At 54.3% G+C, this 19,551-nt stretch overlaps 1 protein-coding gene across 8 annotated transcripts in view; it reads right to left on the reverse strand.

Annotated features, from left to right (window-relative positions):
* CSNK1D (casein kinase 1 delta) overlaps positions 1–19,551 on the reverse strand; it is a 33,698-nt gene that overhangs the window by 2,171 nt on the left and 11,976 nt on the right. The window contains exons 3-10 of one of the 8 annotated variants that reach the window (XR_004430306.1): positions 12,026–12,174; positions 11,209–11,437; positions 10,681–10,851; positions 9,968–10,116; positions 8,215–8,386; positions 7,664–7,916; positions 4,786–4,849; positions 1,461–3,636 (exon numbers count right to left, since the gene is read on the reverse strand). Coding sequence is in view for 5 of the 8 variants with exons in the window: in XM_033181682.1 (XP_033037573.1) it covers positions 5,748–5,801; positions 7,664–7,803; positions 8,215–8,386; positions 9,968–10,116; positions 10,681–10,851; positions 11,209–11,437; positions 12,026–12,174 (1,064 nt within the window). In the remaining 3 variants the exon portion in view is untranslated. The other 7 variants (XM_033181685.1, XR_004430307.1, XM_033181683.1 and 4 more) reach the window with 7 other exon arrangements.

Below are 19,551 nucleotides of genomic sequence, written 5' to 3' on the forward strand. Positions count from 1 at the left end.
GCTTTCCCAGAGAACAGCCCTGGAACAGATGTGTGCAGGGCCCGTGCTAGGGGAGGTGGCGGGGGAGGCGCAGGGAACCCAGAAAGGGCCTGGTGGCCACAAACGCTGCCATCCCTGCGCCTTCCAAGGGGTCTGTGGTGAAGCTCCCGGGAGGCGTTGCCCAGTACCTGGAAGGCCTGCTCTTCCCATCTAAACCACGTCTGAGGACACGGACCCAGCCAGACTCAGGTGCAGAGAACAAGCCCTCTAACCCGGTCCGCTCAGGCCCTCACAGATGAGATGCAGAGCCGCCACCCAGCAGGCCCTGAGGACATGTAGCCCCTGCTCCCTCTCAGGGCAGGCAACGCCAGGAGGGAGGCTGCGGGCCCGGGAAGGTCAGGCAGGAACTGGAACTTGGGTCTTGCCATTTTCCCGTTGGGGCCGGTGAACGGGGCAGGGGCTGAGCCTCACCCACGGCCGCAGTGAGGCCCCACCCACTGTCTCAGTCTGGGGCAGCAAGAGGGAACCACGTGAGGCAGCCTGGAGATGGGGAAGGCCCTGGGAGACGGCAAAGTCTGGGCAGGAGGGGCTGGCAGAGCTCCAGGCCACAGGCCTCCCCAGGGTCGGGGCGGAGTGCGTCACGGGCAGAGTCGGCGGGACAGCCCTGGAACCCCCTCAGCATACACCCACGTGAGGCTCAGAAAGCTACACTGTTCTTAGTTCGAGCAACCTCCACGCAAGTGGCCCGAAGTCCTTATGCTTTCACTACAAGCCAAAATATCCTCATCTTAGGCAGTGTGACCCTGCTGGCGTGGCTGTGGCCAAGGACCAAAGCAGTGGCCTGGAGTGGAGAGTGGAGAGTGTGCGGTGGAGGTAGGGGCGGGAGGGGAGCTGGGAGGGGAGGCGGCCTAGCCTGGCTGAGCTCACCCACACACAAGAGCACAAGTCAGGAGTAGGTGCGGACCTCCCTGCTCCGGCAGCCCGACAGCCCCCGAAGGCCTTGGATAGGGGCCACTGCTGTATGCTCTGGGAGAGGGGGCAGAGAGGAACCGCATCCTTGTGCCTGTGCAGGGCCATTGGGGCAGCACCTGGGCTTCAACAGCTCAAGTGACAGGGGAAGCCCTGAACCCTGCAGCCCTATGGCAGTGGGAATGGACATGCGCTCACCCCAGGCGGCTGGAGTGCCGCTGCCGGTGCCACCTCAGAGGGCAGGGGCTCTCCAGAACCATCACAGAGAACATGCGTGGACTCCCGTGTGCACACCAGAGCCCAAGGGGGCAGCACGGCGAGGAGCAGTCGCCACCCCTCCCTGCCCGGCAGGAGGCCCAAGGCACAGCTCTCCTCCTGCTCTGCCAGCTCCCAGACACCCACGGCCTGAGAAAGAACAATCATCTCAAAAAAGTATTTTCACATAGTTCACCTCAATGCATCGAAAACTCTCAAGCTGATGAAATAAAGACCACATGAAAAGGGGAGGGAAGAAAGGTAGAAGTCATTATGAATTTATTATTTACACAATTGTTAAAGTACACAAATACAGTGGCGACACAAACGCACAGCTTGGAGACTGGCCACCAGCGCACAGCTGACAACGTCCTACCTACGTTTCCTGCACGGGGCGACGGGGACTAGATACTGGGCAAGGACTGTCACAAGCACACTCCGAAGACACAACCTGACAAGGCTCGGGCTGGAACCCGGGCGCAGAGCTGCCTCGCACAAACGTTCTGGCACTACGTCAGGACCACGGGTATTTACAAAGCCAGCTTGCGCCACTTCAGGCCACAGCCGCAACGTCTCTCCGGGTCGGGGACGTCTACCTTCAGGAAGGCGTCCAGCAACAAAGAAAATCTCTAACTTGGCTCTGACCCACCCCGACTTCCCTCTGTACTTCGACACACAGCTCCCACCCGCTCAAGGCCCCGTCCTCCAAAATGCTTATTACACAGTAACCAGCCTAGGATTCAGAAAGCACCCATGGACTCAGCCAGCCAGCCAGCTGGGAGCATGAACAACTGTGTTCTGGGACGCCAGCCAGTTACGGTGTCCGGGGATCTCTGGGGAGGAGAGGGAAGAACCCAGGTGCACACCTTCGGGGCCCTAGAGTCCAAAGGGAACATTGTCCATCGTGATGGGGTCCAGCAGAAGTGCCCACGAACACAGACTGCACTGCGCATTGGGGTTGGGAGCACACGGCCACTGGCTACTGGCCAACTGCTGCGGAGTGAGAGGCGAGAAGGCATCCTGGGCATCTCAGGGCCCAGCAGCGTGGAGCCTGGGGCAGCACCAGCTCACGGAGGCCGCCTGCCTTCTGGTGGGACTCGGCGCCACACATGCTGCTTCACTTCTGACCAAGAGACACGCGCCCAACAGAAGGTCACAGAGCGCAGACCCTACTTCCTGGCCATGAAGGTTCTGGGTCGGGTTGGGAGAGTCACCTGCTCCTTGGCACCTCAGGGTGGGTCCTTCGGTCCTGCCGGCTTTTCTGAGCTGGTCTTGGCACCCGGCAAGGACAGCCCTGCTCCCGGTTTTGAGCGCAGGCATTCACACAGACCTACTGCCAATCCGCACAGGAGCACTGAGTGTTGAGAAAATGTACCGAGTGCAAAGGCAGCAAAGGCAACCAACACTGCAGTAACCACACGCCTCTCGGGTCACAATCCTCTCCCAAGGGACCAGAAACGCATCTTCCACCTTAATCCTGGGACTCCCAATTGTCCTGCTAGGGTCTCAAAGCCTCTGCTTTCAGGTTCTTAGCTGCCTGCCCACCTCCTGGGGAAGAAGAGCGCAGTGCTTTGCCTGGTAACACCCCCCGCGCACCCCTGCTTCGCGGCAGCCTGCGGGTTCCTAACTCCTCTCCAAGGGCCTCAAGAGCTCCCAACAGCAGGTATTTCAATTACAGGAGGAGGGAGCGTGAGACGCCAAAATCAGGCTGAAGAGGTCCCACCACACATGGGCACGCACACATACCACAGACTTCTGATGAGAAATCTCCTCTCCAAAGTGGACAACAAAACACTGCAAAACAAACACAACACACACCCTTGAGATCTGCCTGCACCCTCTCCCTGCCCGACTCCACCTCATACACAAACTCCAATCCAGCGTCTGTCTCAGAATTCCTTAGAATCAACATTTTTTTGTAAGACCGCAAAAACAGACAAGAAAGAAACAATAAAAAGACAGATATTCTTTACACAGATTTAAGCCAGTAATTTTTAGCAAAATGATACAAAACTGTCTTAACCAAGTAGAAGATTGGTAGTTACAGTGGAATCGTCAGGGAGTACAGGGCGGCCACCACTGGAGGGAGCTGAGGCCCTGGAAAGGGAGTCTGACTCTCTGTAATTCTCTCTCTGTTTTTCTTCCCAGCCCTGTTACAACCGAGTTCACGTGGAGGGCCGCAGTGCAGCCCCAGCGGTGGCAGCTCTTGGAGTCTGTCCGTTTAGTCTGTTTCCCCCATGAGCGTCGCTGGGTGAGTGGCCTGGAGAGCTCCCGGTGTTAACATTTCGATCCTAGACCGGGGGACGCGTCACTAGTAAAGCCATTGGTAACAGAGTAGATCAGCCATGCATTGTCTGCCCTTCACAGCAATAAGGAGAGTTCTCATCGGTGCACGACAGACTGAAGACCACTGGAAGCCACCCGACCAGGAATCTGTCGGAGCCAAAGCACAGGAGAAGGTCAGCATGGGGCCGGGGGAGCCAGTCAGGCACCCGGGCACAGATACCACAGTGACGGTGCTGGGCAGGGAGGGGACGCACCGCCACTGCCTAGCCCCAGTCTAGACGCCTGCGTCCCTCGCCACGCACAGGGGCCTCTGGGGCCGGGACACGTGCTCAGCAGAACGAGTGACAGGAAGATGGGAAGGAGGAAGAGGCATGCAAGCAAGGTGCCCGCAGAGCCGAGCTCGGCACGGTCGGAGGATCAGAGTGGAGCGGAGACGGGTGCTCCTGCCTCCCTTCCTGGAAAGGAACCTGGTGTTTGAAAATGAGTACCCCTCTCGGGGAAGACGTGAAAAGCAGTTCCTGTCAACACATTTCCCGAGTGTGCACAGTGTGAAAACTGCAGCAGGTCTCCCAGCAGCACGGACCCGACAGAAGCGCAAGCCCCTGCTGGAAGGAGCTGCCGAGCGCGTGGCCGCCAAGGAAGGAGCACAGCGTGGACGCCGGCCATGCACCGACGGCGGGGAGTGAGTGGGCTGCAACTGGAGGAGTTAATACAGATGAAGCTGCGTGGACAAGACGGCTGGGCAGAGACCAAGTGTGAAAAGAAACACAAAACAAGGACAGAGATAAATGAGACAGGAAGAGAGAGGCGACTGGAAAAGCCGGCATGGCAGAGACCGCCAGGAGTGTGGCGCGGCAAGAGCTTAGGAGCCCCCAACACAAGCGTGGAGCCACTCAGCGGAGCAGGACACAGACGGCCTCCAGGCACGGCCCACCCTAGACAAGGCAACTCAAGTGCTCAGGGCACCCGCCTTGCCGCTCCTGCCCCGCGGGTGGGCGCCCAGGACAGGAGGGGAGCAACGGCACACAGAACGCAGTCATGGGGAGGCCACAGGCCAATAGGATGGTTTCCTGGGCTCACTCTGTTCCAAGGCTCTCTGTGGACAGCCTCCCCCCAAGACTGGGCAGCGGACTGCCCCGCTCTGCACCCCACGAGAAGAACAGAGCAGAAGAAGCCTCACTCTACCTCCAGCACCTGGCATGCAAGCCCAGCCCACCTGCAAGCTCCCACGGGCGGGGCGTGGTGGCTCCCACCCACTTGGCACTGCTGCCTGGCGCCCGCCGCGCGCACACTCACCCAGTGCTGCCTTCCGATGGGAGACGAGCAGCTACTTGCCGTGGTGTTCGAAAGGAATGCTATTCTGAGGTGGGGAAAAGACAGCTGTTGGTAAGCGTCCCGCCGGCCCCCTGACTACCTGTGTCGCCGGCCCCATGTCCAGATGGGCGTCCTTGCCTCAACCAGGTCCACAGACTGACGGATGCCGCCTGGGTAAGCCCAGGCACGGCGCACAGCCTCACTAGCCTCTCGGGATGGGCCTCTGGATAGGAGTGGCGCCCACTCCTCTTCTGCAATCACTTGCTCTTAAGGCCAATGAGGGCACGGGACAGGCCCTCCTGAGTGTTCTCAAGCACTAAGGAAACCTGACTCCCAGCGGGATGGCAGGTACTGGGCAGCCCCACAACTGGGTCTCAGGGCGCAGCCTGCAGGCAGCGGAGACGCACGTCCTCGCCGCTATGACAACAGAGCTCAGGCCTAGTCCTGGACAGGGGTTGATCAAAGCGAGTCGACTGTTGAAGTGAGGAAGCCTTCTTCTCACAAAGTAAAAACCCCAAACAGACTCAGCAACTAGATGGCCTTTACGGCCCAGGCTACTGTGTACAAAGAGCCCTGGCCGAACACCAACAGCCCGAGAAGAGAGGGGTTGAAGACGGAACAGACCGGGGGAGTCCAGGCTGGGGCGGGGTCCTACAACTATGGGGGCCTCTGTGACCTGCAGGCAGGGCTGCCATGTGGTCCTCCACCCATCCACACACCCAGCCATGGCCAGCAACCCCTGGGAGACCTTCCTGCTGCCTCCTCCCATCTCCACGGGGCGCAAGGACTCCTGAGAGGAGCAGAAAGAACCAGGAAGAGCGACGGCCCGAGGAGGAAGACTGGCCGGGGATGAGTCACTGCCCATGGTGACTGTCTCTCCAGCTCACCTGAGCAAGCGGGTGAGGCGCTCAGAGCAATCGAGCCTCCTGTATCCCCCTTGGGATTCAAAACGGGGGGCTGCCGGTCATAGCCACCACGTGTGCCGGTGCTGGCAGAGTCTGGCAGGACGGGAACACAGCCAAAGCCTTCCCGTGAGATGGTGACGGAGGGGGCCGGCCCTGGAGGTGGGGAGCCCTCAACATGCCTCTCAAGAAGGCCCCCCAGGGTGTCCAGGAGCAGAGGCCAAGATGCTTCTTTTGGAAAGAACACACCCCCAAACCAACTCTCTCTGGAGACTCCTCCCTGCTGTTAAGAGTCCACGTCGTATTTCCTCATATGGAAAACAAGGGCCTGAGAGCCAGCCGTGGTTCCTGCCACAGCTCACCATGGAAGGAGGCACTGCTCACGGCCACCTCGGGGGCTCGCGGCTATGATGGCCACACCCAGGTGCTGCCAAGGCTGTGTTCCGAGAAGAGGCAGCTGGACTCAGGGCTGTGGCTGCTCAGCCCGCTCAGGACGGCTTCACTGCCCTCAAAGATCCCAAACCACTAAACACTTTACTTTCTTTAAAACAAACAGAAAGCATTCAGGCCCCTTCCCTAGTCTTTGCTGGCCAAGCGCTGCGGCAAGGCGGCCCAAGTCCAGTCAGCGCCCAGCGAGGGGAGCACTCTCGGCTCCTGCGCCATGGTTCAGGGCTACAGAGCCAGCCGTGCGTCAAGAAAACACAAGGGCATGGACAGACCCTCCTGGGACCTGCTCACGGTAACTGATGCGCAAGTGCCAGGCTCGTGGAAAGAAGCCAGTTAAACCCTCTCTGTGTCTGGAGGTGAGAGCAGGGCTGTGCGCAGGTAAGGGACCCACTCTCGTGATGCAGCCCAGACCCCTTGAACCCAATTCAAATAACCACGAAGTCAAAATCCTGCATCTTTGGTCTCTTTGGAAGTTATCACACAAGAAATCCACTTCTAATGATATCATTAGTTAGTTAGAAATGTGCAGTAACCCCAATCATTTTATTAAAAGACGGCAAGTGGTCAAGAATGCTCCCCACTCTGGTGTGTTCCTGGCTAGCCAGCTACACCCAGCCCCGCTCGCGGCAGCAGGCCTGGCTCCATCCTGTGACCCCAAAAGACACCTCCCCAAAAGCCAGGCTCCAGGGCATTTCCAAACCGAGTTCCTGCTCATGCGGAAGACCCGTGGGGGATCTGGGCACCCCCCAGGATGCCTGCTGGTGACACACGGCCCTGCCCCACTAACCCTGTCCCTGTTGGCGAACAACCCAGAAAACTATTTGAAGAAATACAATGGATCCATATGGAGAAAGCTGTTCTGGTTCAAAGAGCACGTTAGCAAACGCAAAAGACAACAGAAGCCAGAGCAAGGAGAGGAGAGGCTGCTGGAGGATGCTGAAGAGGAGGCGGCCGTGGCCAGGCCCGGGCTGCGCAACAGGGTACTTCTCGTCCGAGGGAAGACGGGCGAGGCCGTCAAAAGAAGGGAAGCCTTGTCGCAGGGCACGCCACCAGGGAGGGTCGCGCGGGGAGCCCGTGGAGGTCCCTACGGGCCTCCATCCCTGGCCAGTGGCAAGAATGAGGAAGAATGAGGAAGGTTCCCTTGGGCCAGGGGCACCCACAACGGGACGCAAGCAGGCGCGTGGTGTTGGCTGCCTGGGGACGGCTGCAGGCAGTGGGGCACTCAAACGGCAGGAGAAAGCCCCCATGGTTTGCTGGCCTCGGGCACCTGAGACCTGAGACTGGCCACCTGCGACCAGGAGACAAGCCCCATGACGGCCCAGCTTGTCTCCCAGGCCCTCCCGAGAAGCCTCATCTGCAACCAGGACACCACACCCTGGCGAGATTAAAAACTCTCAAACATGGGGGGAAGAAAGGAAAGAAGGAAAGAAGCCCTGGAAAAACCACAGCCCGCTCTTGACTCAGACGGGGTAGCCCGAGGCCCAGCGCCCACCCAGGAGCTCTGCACCTACCTGTGAGGTGGACATGCGAGAGGTATCTTGTCGGCCCGTGAGGTCGGACGAGGAGATGTTGACGGGGGCCCCGCGGTGCAACCGCATACTCACTTTCCGCTCTCTCTCCATGCCGGAGACAGGCCGGGGGGAGGTGTTCGCTGAGGACAGGAGAGAAACGGAGTGGGTCGCCCCTGTCTGCTGCCTCTTGCTTGCGGCTTCCTGTGAGAGGCTGTGGCCAGAGAGGACCCCGGGCTGCCTGGACAGTCAGGAGCTGGCAGCAACCGATGGCCACCAACATTCAGATCCGGCCGCAGGGACACAAAGGGACATGGGAGCGAGGTCAGGGGGCTCATAGGGGAGGAACGCGAGATGTGGGAGGAATCATGTATACCGGCAGGTGTCCTCATTTCTAAAGGCAACCGAGCAGCCTGGCTCATCCACCCCAGGAGGAGCATTGCCTGACACGGGGCACTTACGGCATCCACCACCAAGTGTACCCTCCCCACCAACCCTGGGACACAGGAAGTCACCCCAGAGCTGCTCCAGAGCGCTGGGAGGGGGGCACTCACCCGTGTGTGAGGTAGGGGTGAGGGGTGTGGGGGGAGCCACTTCCTGCGTCCCCCGCAGGCGGCCGGAGGCTGTGGAAGGGAGGCCGCGGGTAGCCGGGTTCCGTGAGTGTCTCAGCCGCTCCTCTCGGTCCCTGCGCTCCCGCTCGGCGTCGTCGGCGGCCCGGCTGGCACCCTGAGGAGTCAGGAGATGAGGCCAGAGTGGAACCAGGTTTGACAGAAAGCAACCCTAGGTCCTAGGCTGCCCCGGCCACGGGAGAAAATCCCTACCAAAGGCCACTGGGACAAGACTGTCTGCGAAGCCGCCCACAGACCACGCGTTTCTCCCCACGGGACGCCAGCGTGATCCTCACAAGGGGTCAGAGTCAGGCCTCTCAGCTACCCCAACAATCAAAAAAACCCCACTCGCATGTCATTTCCCTGTGGGCTCAAAACTTCCTTAAACTTCAAAATGGGCAACAGCTGGCCCCCTGCTTCTCTGTGAACATGCTCACTGACACATGCAGGGAGAGAGACAGGAACCATCGGAGGCCAGAGACAGGCCCCAAATGGTGACAGCTGGGGACGAAAGCAGGGTGGGAATGAGAGCGTTTGCTCAGACGAGGAGTCCACTCAGGGTCCAGACCCTACGGCCTGCAACAGCCTGTGCAGGTGTGGTGGGTTCGGCCGGTAGCCGGGTTTGTGCTGCACTGTGCAGATGCACAGGGGTGGGGAGGTCAGATTCTAAGCCGAGACAGCAGCCTATGAAAGAGCAGATTCTAACTGCCAATGCTGTGTGGCAGGGGCCTGAAAACTACAGCCCCGGGGCCAAACCCAGGTGCCACCTCTTCCTGCAGGTACAGCTCACTGGACACAGCCACGTCCACCAGGCAACACACAGCGGGACACACGCCTGCAGCTGCAGCACCATTCAGCCAGCACCGCCCAGACTCCTCAGGCTGCCATTTACGGAAAACACTGGCCTAGCCTGCTCTGAGGGCCAGGTGACTCCACTACCGCAGGAGGGTCGCTCTGCCGCCTCCAGAGGCAGCACAGCCTCGGCAGAGGGACCCGTCCGCTCTGCAGAGCGCACCCCTCCCAGCACCTGGAGGCGCCGAGGCCGGGTCCAGGGCACCCCTGCCCCTCCCTGGCCCCTGCACGACTATCGGACAAGGCCGCCGTTTTTGTACCCTCCCAAGAGGCAGTTCTGCTCCTCCATCAGACTGTCGCCTGGAAAGACTCCAACTTCTACTTAAAACTGACAACTAAACAGCAAGTTTTTAATGAAAGAACACAGCAGTTCCACAGGAGCTTCAATTCTGGCAGCAGTGTCTGAATACGAATTCAGCTCAGACATGGACCCAGGGCTGGGCTGCGTTTTAGAGGCTCCAGGGCATGCTCACACCCGCATCAAGAAAGCCACAGGCAAAACCAGCTCTCGACAGGGTCAGTCAGGCTGGACCAGCAGCACCTCAACAGGCCCCACCCCCCACTCATCTTGTGAGCACCACGACCATCTGGCACAGTGAATGGGAACACGTACCCCCAGCCCCCACCCTCTGCCCCCAGGGCATGCTCTGGGCCCTATCTTACTTCTTGGCACCCCTTTCTGGCAGACACCCACTCGGTCCAAGTCCTGCCCACTACACACTCGCCCTTCACCACCAGAGACACTCCCTATACAGTACAGCCCCTCAACAAGACGGTCACTGGCCTCTCGCTGACGAGGCATCCCCTGCACACCACACTGAGCGAACGTGCTGGCAGCACAACTTACAAATTTGAGCATGTTCCAGTCGAACACGTAGTCGTAGGAGAAGCCCTGGCGATGGAACAGATTCCGGAAAAGCTGCCTCAGGTAGGAGTAGTCGGGCTTGTCGTCAAAACGCAAGGAACGGCAGAAATTCAGGTATGTGGCAAATTCGGCTGCAAAACAACAAACTCAAAGCTAACTCAGGAAACCCAACTGCGACTCGAGGTGTCTGCCAACGTCACTGTCTACCTCCTGCTGCTGCACACTCAAGGGGAGAAAGACAGATGCAAAACACCTGTCAGATTTCTAAGACTCTAGGCCTTAAGAAAGCTTTTAAAAGAATTCAAGTCATAAAGCACAATTTAGTCTCATCTGAGGTGTGTATCCTGGGGCAGTCCTACAAATGCAAAGGGAGAGAGGTCCCACCACTGCCCATCCGTCCCTTTCCAGCCACTTAGGACCCCAAGGCTCAGGCCTGCCTCACCTGCCATCTCTCCAGGGCCTCCAAGTGCTCTCCACACTGATGGGCACTTGGCAAGTAAGTCAAGATGAACAGGAGGGCAGGCTATTACCACCACACACAAAAGCACCCCACTTTCCTGCCACCACCCCTTTGGAAGGGGAGCAACTCTTCTGACAAAACCCAGGCTGAGCCATCTCAGCACACCCGAGGCGGGCCCGACGCACGAGCAACCCCCGTGAGCAGCTCCACTGAGAAGAGGCCTCCAGATACTTACAAGGGTAGCCTTTACACAACACTTCAATGGGGGTGGACATTTTCTTCTCGCTAATCCTTTCATATTTCTGTCTCTTGGTAGCGGCCTTCAGCCCCTGCCAGGGTAGAGAGCCCAGGTTGAAGTACATTAGCACGTAGCCCAGAGACTCCAAGTCATCTCTTCGGGATTGTTCTGAAAAGAAAAGGGAAAGGCGTGAAGAACGGCACTTGCGTGCTCACGTCAAAGCAAAAGACGCAGCTGGCACTTCCAGTGGAGACAAGCCTCAGACACGCACGCCCGGATCACTCTCACCCAGAGCTGCCCCTTATGCACACTAAGGAAATTCCCGAACACCTCACAGGTGACTCAGCAACATCTCAGCATCCACCTGCCCCCATACACCTGGCAGTCATGTGCCAGCCTATCTGCTGCAAAGGTCTGATGACACACTCGCACCCCCCGCTCCCCGAGAGGCTGGCCTCTCCCTGGGTTGAGGCATGGACATGCCCAAAGGCACCTTAGGTCAGTGACCCACGCCCAGGGGCTCACCAATTCCAAGGTGCGTGTTGATGGAGGCATACCGCGCCGTCCCTGTGAGGTTCTTGTTCTCGCGATAGGGGATGTGCTGGTGGGTGCGTGCGTCCCGGTACTTCTTGGCCAGCCCGAAGTCGATGATGTACACCAAGTTGCCCTTCTTCCCCAGGCCCATGAGGAAGTTGTCTGGCTTCACATCCCGGTGGATGAAGTTCTTTGAATGAATGTATTCGATGCGACTGATCTGCGAGCAGAGCAAGGCGCGAGATGGCAGCCCAGGGCGGTCTCAGGGAGGGACAGCTCAACTGCAGGACACTGTGCCAGTGGCTGCGTTGTTCCTGCCCCTCAGCCACAGCAGGTGAGTTTAACAATTAGTGAGCGGGACGCCCAACTGACCAAATTGTTCCCCCAGGTGCCTTCAGCAACCTTCACCCTCCACAGGTCTAGGCGCTTTGCCTTCAGCTCCCACAAAACAGAGAGGTGAGGTGACAGAGAGGGGACAACCCGCCACTAGACATCGGTCTCTCCCAGCACTGTCCTCCGCACAGGCTACACACCAGGATTAGCAGAGAAACTGCACAGAGGTGCTTGGGAATCACATGCGTGTTCCTGAGAGACGGAGGGGCCCACTGCATGGAAACGTGTTATGCTGGTACCGAGAGGGTGGCCTCCAAGCCAGTCAGCGGAGCCACCAGAGCCTCAAGGCTAAGGCTTAGCACATTTCCATTTCCTCTGTGAATTAACAGCTGTAATAATGGTGAGAACAGCACAAGTGAGCGGCTGATTCCACCAGACGGCAAGTATGTGCCAAGTGTCAGGAAACGGTCCTTACCATTTGGTCAGCAAGCAGCAGGACGGTTTTGAGGCTGAATTTCCTGGAGCAGAAGTTGAAGAGGTCCTCCAGGCTCGGCCCCAGCAGCTCCATCACCATGACGTTGTAGTCCCCCTCAGCCCCGCACCATCTGATGGTGGGGATGCCCACTAGGTGAGGAAATCAGACAGCGTTTCAGTCCAGGCCCTGCCTCAGCTCCACACTACGTCTGTGCTGTGCACACCAAGGGGTCCTGGTGACAACCCTGAACGGGGGAGGGGTGACGGAGGCAGAAGACCCCGGCAACGCCAGTCCTCAGGGACCCATCTTCGAGATTAGGCCCCATCTGTTAGCAAATGGCCTGAGGCAGACGTTGGACCAGGGCCAAGCGGGCAGGAGCTGCAAAGGAGACAAGGAGGGGATCGAAGCCCCACCTCCCTGACTCTCACCTTCTAGGGCAGGGGGGCAGGAGACACAGGAAGCAGTCATGATGCGGGAGAGAAAGAGCTCAGGCAGAAAGGACCAGAGCCCACCAGAGACGTCACACGGGAGAGGGGAGGAGGTTCAGGAGAGAAAGCAGCTACCATGGGTTAGGTGAGAGAAGAAAATATGTTCAATGACTATGATGTTGGTAGAAGTATTTGACTGGATAAGAGAAAAACAAAAGCAATGAAAACTTTGTGGGGATTTACACAGTAACCCAGGCTTGAAATACACAAATCAGGGAAGTGAGAATACAGACACAATAAATCTAACAGGAAGAATTTACAGATGGCTGCATAGTATCAGTGCTGAAGGCATAATCAACACTAAAAAGACACACGGGCCAGGTGCAGTGGCTCATGCCTGTAATCCTAGCACTTTGGGAGGCTGGAGCGGGAGGACTGCTTGAGCTCCAGTTCGAGACCAGCCTGGATAACATAGGGAGACCCTTATGTCTCTACAAAAAAACTTTGGGAATTAGCTGGGTGTGTGGCACGCTTCTGTGGTCCCATCTACTTGGGAGGCTGAGGCAGGAGGATCACTTGAGCCCAGGAAATGAAGGCTGCAGCGAGCCGTGATGGCACCACTGCACTCCAGCCTGTGCCACAGAGCAAGACCCTGTCTGAAAACAAAACAAAAAAAATCTACTTTAGAAAAAAATGGGTGAAAGACCTGGACACTTCACCCAAGACTTTACGTATGAAAAGTCAACGACCACAAGAAGATGCTGAGAGATGGAAACACATGCTGATAAAGACGCGTGCAGGAACACGCAGGAGCGCGCACTGCAGCCTCACGCCAGAGTCAAATTCGAACGCTGCAGCAACAGATGGGTTTCTCAAAATACCACCCCCAAAATATGTCCTTCGGTCCTATTTTTTCTCTCATATCCACAAGAACATGTTTTTTTGGTATGTTTTCACAGCACTAGGTCCTTAACTATACACATGGCTCTACACACATACAGCTTATGAACGGCCTGGATAAACCTTTCATGTCCTTCCATGGCAAGACAGATTTTTAGTTTAGTCTTACAGCAAGTTTTTGTACCATTAGGAAAATTTACTTCATTAAAAAAGTTGTTTCATTATTTTATTGTTTTGAGGTGAGGTCTCGCTGTCACCCAGGCTGGAGTGCAGGGGCGCTATCCCGGCTCACAGCAACCTCCGCCTGCCGGGTTCAAGCAATTCTCCTGCCTCAGCCTCCTGAGTAGGTGGGATTACAGGCAGGCGCCACCACGCCCGGCTCATTTTACAGGTCATATGTATCTCCCTCTCCTCTGAAGGTGTGTCTTTTTGTTTGGGTAAGTTTTTCCATCGTGGTATCTTTTTCCTATTTATAATAGTTCCTTATAAATTCTAGATACTAAACCATTGTAGGCTTTTTGTGAGGCAAGTATCTCTCAGTTAATGGCAGGTTTTTAATTTTCTTCTGGAGTTTCTTGATGAAAAGACTTAATTTTCATGAATATGAATGCCTTTATCATTTGCTTTATGAGTGCTTTCAGTATCTTACATTAAAAAATAATTTCTGCCCTCAGCGTCAAAAAGAGATGCTATAGACCATCCTGGCTAATACGGTGAAACCCCGTCTCTACTAAAAAATACAAAAAACCAGCCAGGTGAGGTGGCGGCGCCTGTAGTCCCAGCTACTCGGGAGGCTGAGGCAGGAGAATGGCGTAAACCCGGGAGGCGGAGCTTGCAGTGAGCTGAGATCCAGCCACTGCACTCCAGCCTGGGCGACAGACAGAGCAAGACTCCGTCTCAAAAAATAAAAATAAAAAAAAAAAAATAAAATTTAAAAAGTGTAAAAGTCACTTCTACTTCTAGCAAAAACAGTTATGGGGCCTGATTCGCCCTCACACCTTAAGTAACTAAGGGAAAAAACAAAACACACAGCCTCACACCTGACAGAGCGGTTTCAACAACGCCGGCCCGGCCAATGACTGACAGCCGTACCAGCCAATAACAGCCGTGCTTGAGGGCGGGAAGGAGCGGCGAGAGGGCGCCCTGGGCTGCCCCCTGTACTGCTGGGAGCTTAAGCACAAAGGCCAGACCTAGCAGATCCAGGAATCCAACCTCATCCCAGAAGAGAGCTGAGGAGGAGCCTGCAGAACGTGGAAGAGCACAGCATGCGTGACATTCTCGATGTCCGGCATCCACAGTGGAAAACAAACCTAGAGTAAGAGGTCAACTGAAACAGACCCGGATGTTCAAATCAGCAGAGAAAGTCATGAAACGTTACTACAGATTTCAACTGTATTCCACATCAAAAAGTTTTTTAACTGGCCAGGCTCAGGCCTATAATCCCAGCACGATGGAGGTGGAAGTGGGAGGATCACTTAAGCCCGAGTTGAGACCAGAAAGGAACATAGTGAGACCCTCGTCTCTACAAAAAAATTTTAAAAATTAGCTAGGCTTGGTGCTGTGTGCCTACTCTCGGGAGGCTGAGGTGAGAGGATGGCTTAGCCCCAGGAAGTTGGGACTGCAGTGAGCCGTGACTGCACCACTGCACTCCAGCCTGGGTGACAGAATGAGACCATCTCACCAAAAAAAAAAAAAAGGTTAAAGGCATGAGGCATATACATATACGTGTGTTTATGTTTGACTTCGGTCTTTTGTATATATGTATATATATTTTTTAAAAATGTATATATAAACCTGAATACATATGAGATATATATATGCAAATACATATCTACTTTCAGATTCTGGAATAGTTGCATATAAATGTATATATAAACCTGAAAATATATGATATACACATGCAAATACATACGTACTTCCGGATTTTGGAATAGTTGCATTCTGCGCCACAGCTGACCATCCCTAATCTGAAAATCCAAATGGCCCCCATTTGCATCTCCTTTGAGCTTCATGTCAGCACTTTTCATAAAGTTTCTGATTCTGGGTGTTTCAGATACTCAACCTTACTACGGATTTGTGAATTCTCTTTCTCTACATATTCAGCATTATGGATTCCCAAATTCCCTTTCTCCACTCCAATGCATCACAGTTCCTTCTTCTTAATACTCATTTTGAAGTTTTCACTGTCCTAAATTTAGGCAACAGACAACCTTTCAAGCTTTTTCCTGTACCCTCACAACAAATGCCTATCGGTTTTGAACTTCTTTTCTTTCTGCCACATGTTCCAGATTCACCTTCCTTCTTTCTGCCCCAGCCCTGGAATCAGCTGCTTCTCCAAGCACTCAGGACTCCTCTTAACAGAGAGCGATAAATACTTACAACCCACCGAGGCCCAGCGTGCTCAGTGTTCTAGGCTGTCACTCCTTCTAAGCCCTTCTCGTGGCCAGAACTACAGTTTCATCGTGACAGCTTTATAGTAAGTGCTGGTGTTTGCAGGGCAAATGGCCCTCTTCTTCACAGATGTTTTAATTAACCCTGGCCTTGCACTCTTCTTGGTGAATTCTAATCACCTCGTCATGTCAGAGAAGTGGCTGGATGTCGATAGGAACGTCACTGAATGTTAAGAGCAACTTTGGGAGACCTGACACTGGCATCTTCCTTTCTCTGAACATAGAGGAGAATTAGGCAAATCTTTCTTAAATGTCTTTCAATAAAGTTTATATATTTTCTGCATACAGAACTTATCTGTCTTAAAATTTATCCCTAGATACCTTTTTGCTACTGTAAGCAGTACTTTTTAAATTACATTGTGTAACTAATTATTGTTGGTTTAACAAAATAAATAGATTTTATATTTTGATCTTAAATTTGCTGAACTCTCTAATCTGTTGAGATCCCTATGTAGGAAACGACATCACATCAATATGCCAGTACCAGCAGTTTTTTTTCTGCCTTTTCCACCCCCTGCCCTGCTGAAAACAGTGTTGTGAGGCTGAGGATGATGAGGGCTACACAAAACTCTGCTGCTCTGCAGGGGGGAATGGAAATCTGCATAACCACCTTGGAAAAATCGATACATATCAATATGCGGACGCCTGCGTTATCTTGCAGAACTGGATATTTGCACGTGCCAAGCAACAGCCACTGCACCTTCACACGTAGGTGCTGGCACACGTAGGTGCTGGCACGTGTGCCCCAGACACATGGACAAGATGTGCACAAAAACACTGTCCCTAAGAGCAAATGCTAGAAGCTCCCCAGGGCTCAACGCAGAATGAGTAAGAGGAAGCTAGTTTATACAGCTATGTAGATAATCAAGCAATGAAAATCAATTACCTAGAGCTGCAATCCATAGGGAAGAATCTCAGGAATACTCTGGGTCAAAGAAAGTTACAAAATATAGACCGCATCGCATAACACTAAAACTTTCATGTATTCAAAAGACATATGTGGCATGGACTCATGATCCATCTGAACTGATGGTGTACTGACTGATGTGACTGATGGTGTACTGACTGGTGTGACTGATGGTATACTGACTGGTGTGACTGACGGCGTACTGACTGATGTGACTGATGGCATACTGACTGATGTGACTGACGGTGTACTGACTGATGTGACGGACACTGTACTGAATGATGGTGTACTGACTGACGTGACTGATGGTGTACTGATTGACGGTGTACTGATGTGACTGACAGTGTACTGACTGATGGTGTACTCATCTGACTAATGGTGTACTGACGTGACTGATGTAACTGACGGCATACTGATGTGACTGACGGCATACTGACTGATGTGACTGATGGTGTACTGACTGATGGTGTACTGACATGACTGATGGTGAACTGACGGTGTACCAACTGATGTGACTGTGTACTGACAGATGTGACTGACGGTGTACTGACTGATGTGACTGATGGTGTACTGACTGATGGTCTACTGACATGACTGATGGTGTACTGACTGACATGACTGGTGTACTGACTGATGGTGTACTGACTGATGGTGTACTGACCGATGTGAGTGACGGTGTACTGATGGTGTACTGACTGACGTGACTGGTGGTTTACTGACTGATGTGAGTGACGGTGTACTGACTGATGGTGTTACTGACGGTGTATGTACTGACACAAAATTTCTTTCTCTCTCTCTTTTTTAAACAGGGGTCCTGCTGTCATCCAGGCTGGAGGGCAGTGGCACCATCACAGCTCACTGCAGCCTTAACCTCCCGAGCTCAAGCCATCCTCCTGCCTCAGCCTCCCAAGTAGCTGAGACTACAGGTGTAAGCCACTGCACCTGGCCTGTTTATTTTTCCTCCCTGCCCCCCAAATGTCTCAGCAGAATCACCCCTTTTGGTAGCTGTAACAATGTGCCCCGTCATGCATGGCATTAGAGAATGGATAAAATACAGTAAAAGCAACATGCTCTTGGCTCCCAATGCACTTGTGCTCAATGGACTTACTGCTACTGGTGTTTTTGCAGTAACAAGTGAAGCCAATGGGTTTGAAAACAGAGACCCAAGGCTGCCTAAGTATGCCAGTCATCCAGGGCCACCCTGCTGCCCTGTCCAGGTGCTGTCATGGTGGGAAGCAGCCACTCGTGCTATTTGTCACCTCCACACTTTTCCCTCATGGTGCCCAAAGATAGCTAAATATATGCATGGGGATAAAAAAATGGGAGGACGGCCGGGCGCGGTGGCTCAAGCCTGTAATCCCAGCACTTTGGGAGGCCGAGACGGGCGGATCACGAGGTCAGGAGATCGAGACCATCCTGGCTAACACGGTGAAACCCCGCCTCTACTAAAAAATACAAAAAACTAGCCGGGCGAGGTGGCGGCGCCTGTAGTCCCAGCTACTCGGGAGGCTGAGGCAGGAGAATGGCGTAAACCTGGGAGATGGAGCTTGCAGTGAGCTGAGATCTGGCCACTGCACTCCAGTCCAGGCGACAGAGCGAGACTCCGCCTCAAAAAAAAAAAAAAAAAAAAAAAAAAAAAAAAAAAATGGGAGGACAAGACCAGATACATGAAGACATGCTCCACCCTGATCTGTGAAAAGTTTCAATATAAATGTGGGGACTCAGCATAATGCAAATAGAAATTTTCATAAAGTTTTCAGCAATTCAACCCTAAAATGACTTATATAACTGTAAAATGTTTCTAGAAGGCCGGGCGCAGTGGCTCAGGCCTGTAATCCCAGCACTTTGGGAGGCCGAGACGGGCAGATCACAAGGTCAGGAGATTGAGACCATCCTGGCTAACATGGTGAAACCCCCTCTCTACTAAAAAATACAAAAAACTAGCCGGGCGTGGTGGCGGGCGCCCGTAGTCCCAGCTACTCGGGAAGCTGAGGCAGGAGAATGGCGTGAACCCAGGAGGCGGAGCTTGCAGTGAGCTGAGATCTGGCCACTGCACTCCAGCCTGGGCGACAGAGCGAGACTCCGTCTCAAAAAAAAAAAAAAAAAGTTTCTAGATAATTTCATTATTTGGATTTTGAAAGTTTCTTGTAGGATGACAAAGAAACAAAAACTTAGAAACAGATGAGCGAGGGCCTGGCACAGGCATGGGGCATGGCAGGCAAATCGGCTCCACAGGGAGGAGTGTTCCTCTCAGACGGGCAGGACAGGGTCCTGGTTGTTGATTTTAACGTCCTTGATAACCATACACGTTACATACGTTCTTTGGTGTTGTACAATATTTCACAATAAAGATGATGGTAGGCAGTCGCCCACCCTCAGCCACAGAACCTTCACCCACTGGCCCAGTTCTACACAAGCACTTCCCTCCTCCCTCCCAGAAACCACGCCTGCCATCTTAGCCTTGACCAAAAGCAGCTGGGAACTAAGTAAATGTCGTTTGCTGAGGGGTTCCCCAAGGAGGGAGTGACCTAAAGCCGCTTTTGGGGGATGTTAGGATCGGAAAGAGCACTTACAACAGTCCCTGGGTTTTGTCCACCAGTCCAGTCGGTTTTGATAAAAACTAGGTGTCTATCCAAGTCTTTCACCAACATAGCTAATTTTGGTTTCTTTCTACTATTTCAGGTATTGAATCTACTGTCCCAACCAGATTTGGGACAGGTGGGAGCATCTGCGGCACATTCCTGACGGCTGAAGGCCACATAGGGTGGCTGCCATTTCCTTCTCTGGGAGCAGACAGCTGCTTGAGCAGTAGTCTGGGGGGCTAGAACGCCCAAGTTCAAG

This window comes from Trachypithecus francoisi, unplaced genomic scaffold, assembly GCF_009764315.1.
Source record: "Trachypithecus francoisi isolate TF-2019V2 unplaced genomic scaffold, Tfra_2.0 Lachesis_group20, whole genome shotgun sequence".
In the NCBI taxonomy this organism is placed as follows: Eukaryota; Metazoa; Chordata; class Mammalia; order Primates; family Cercopithecidae; genus Trachypithecus; species Trachypithecus francoisi.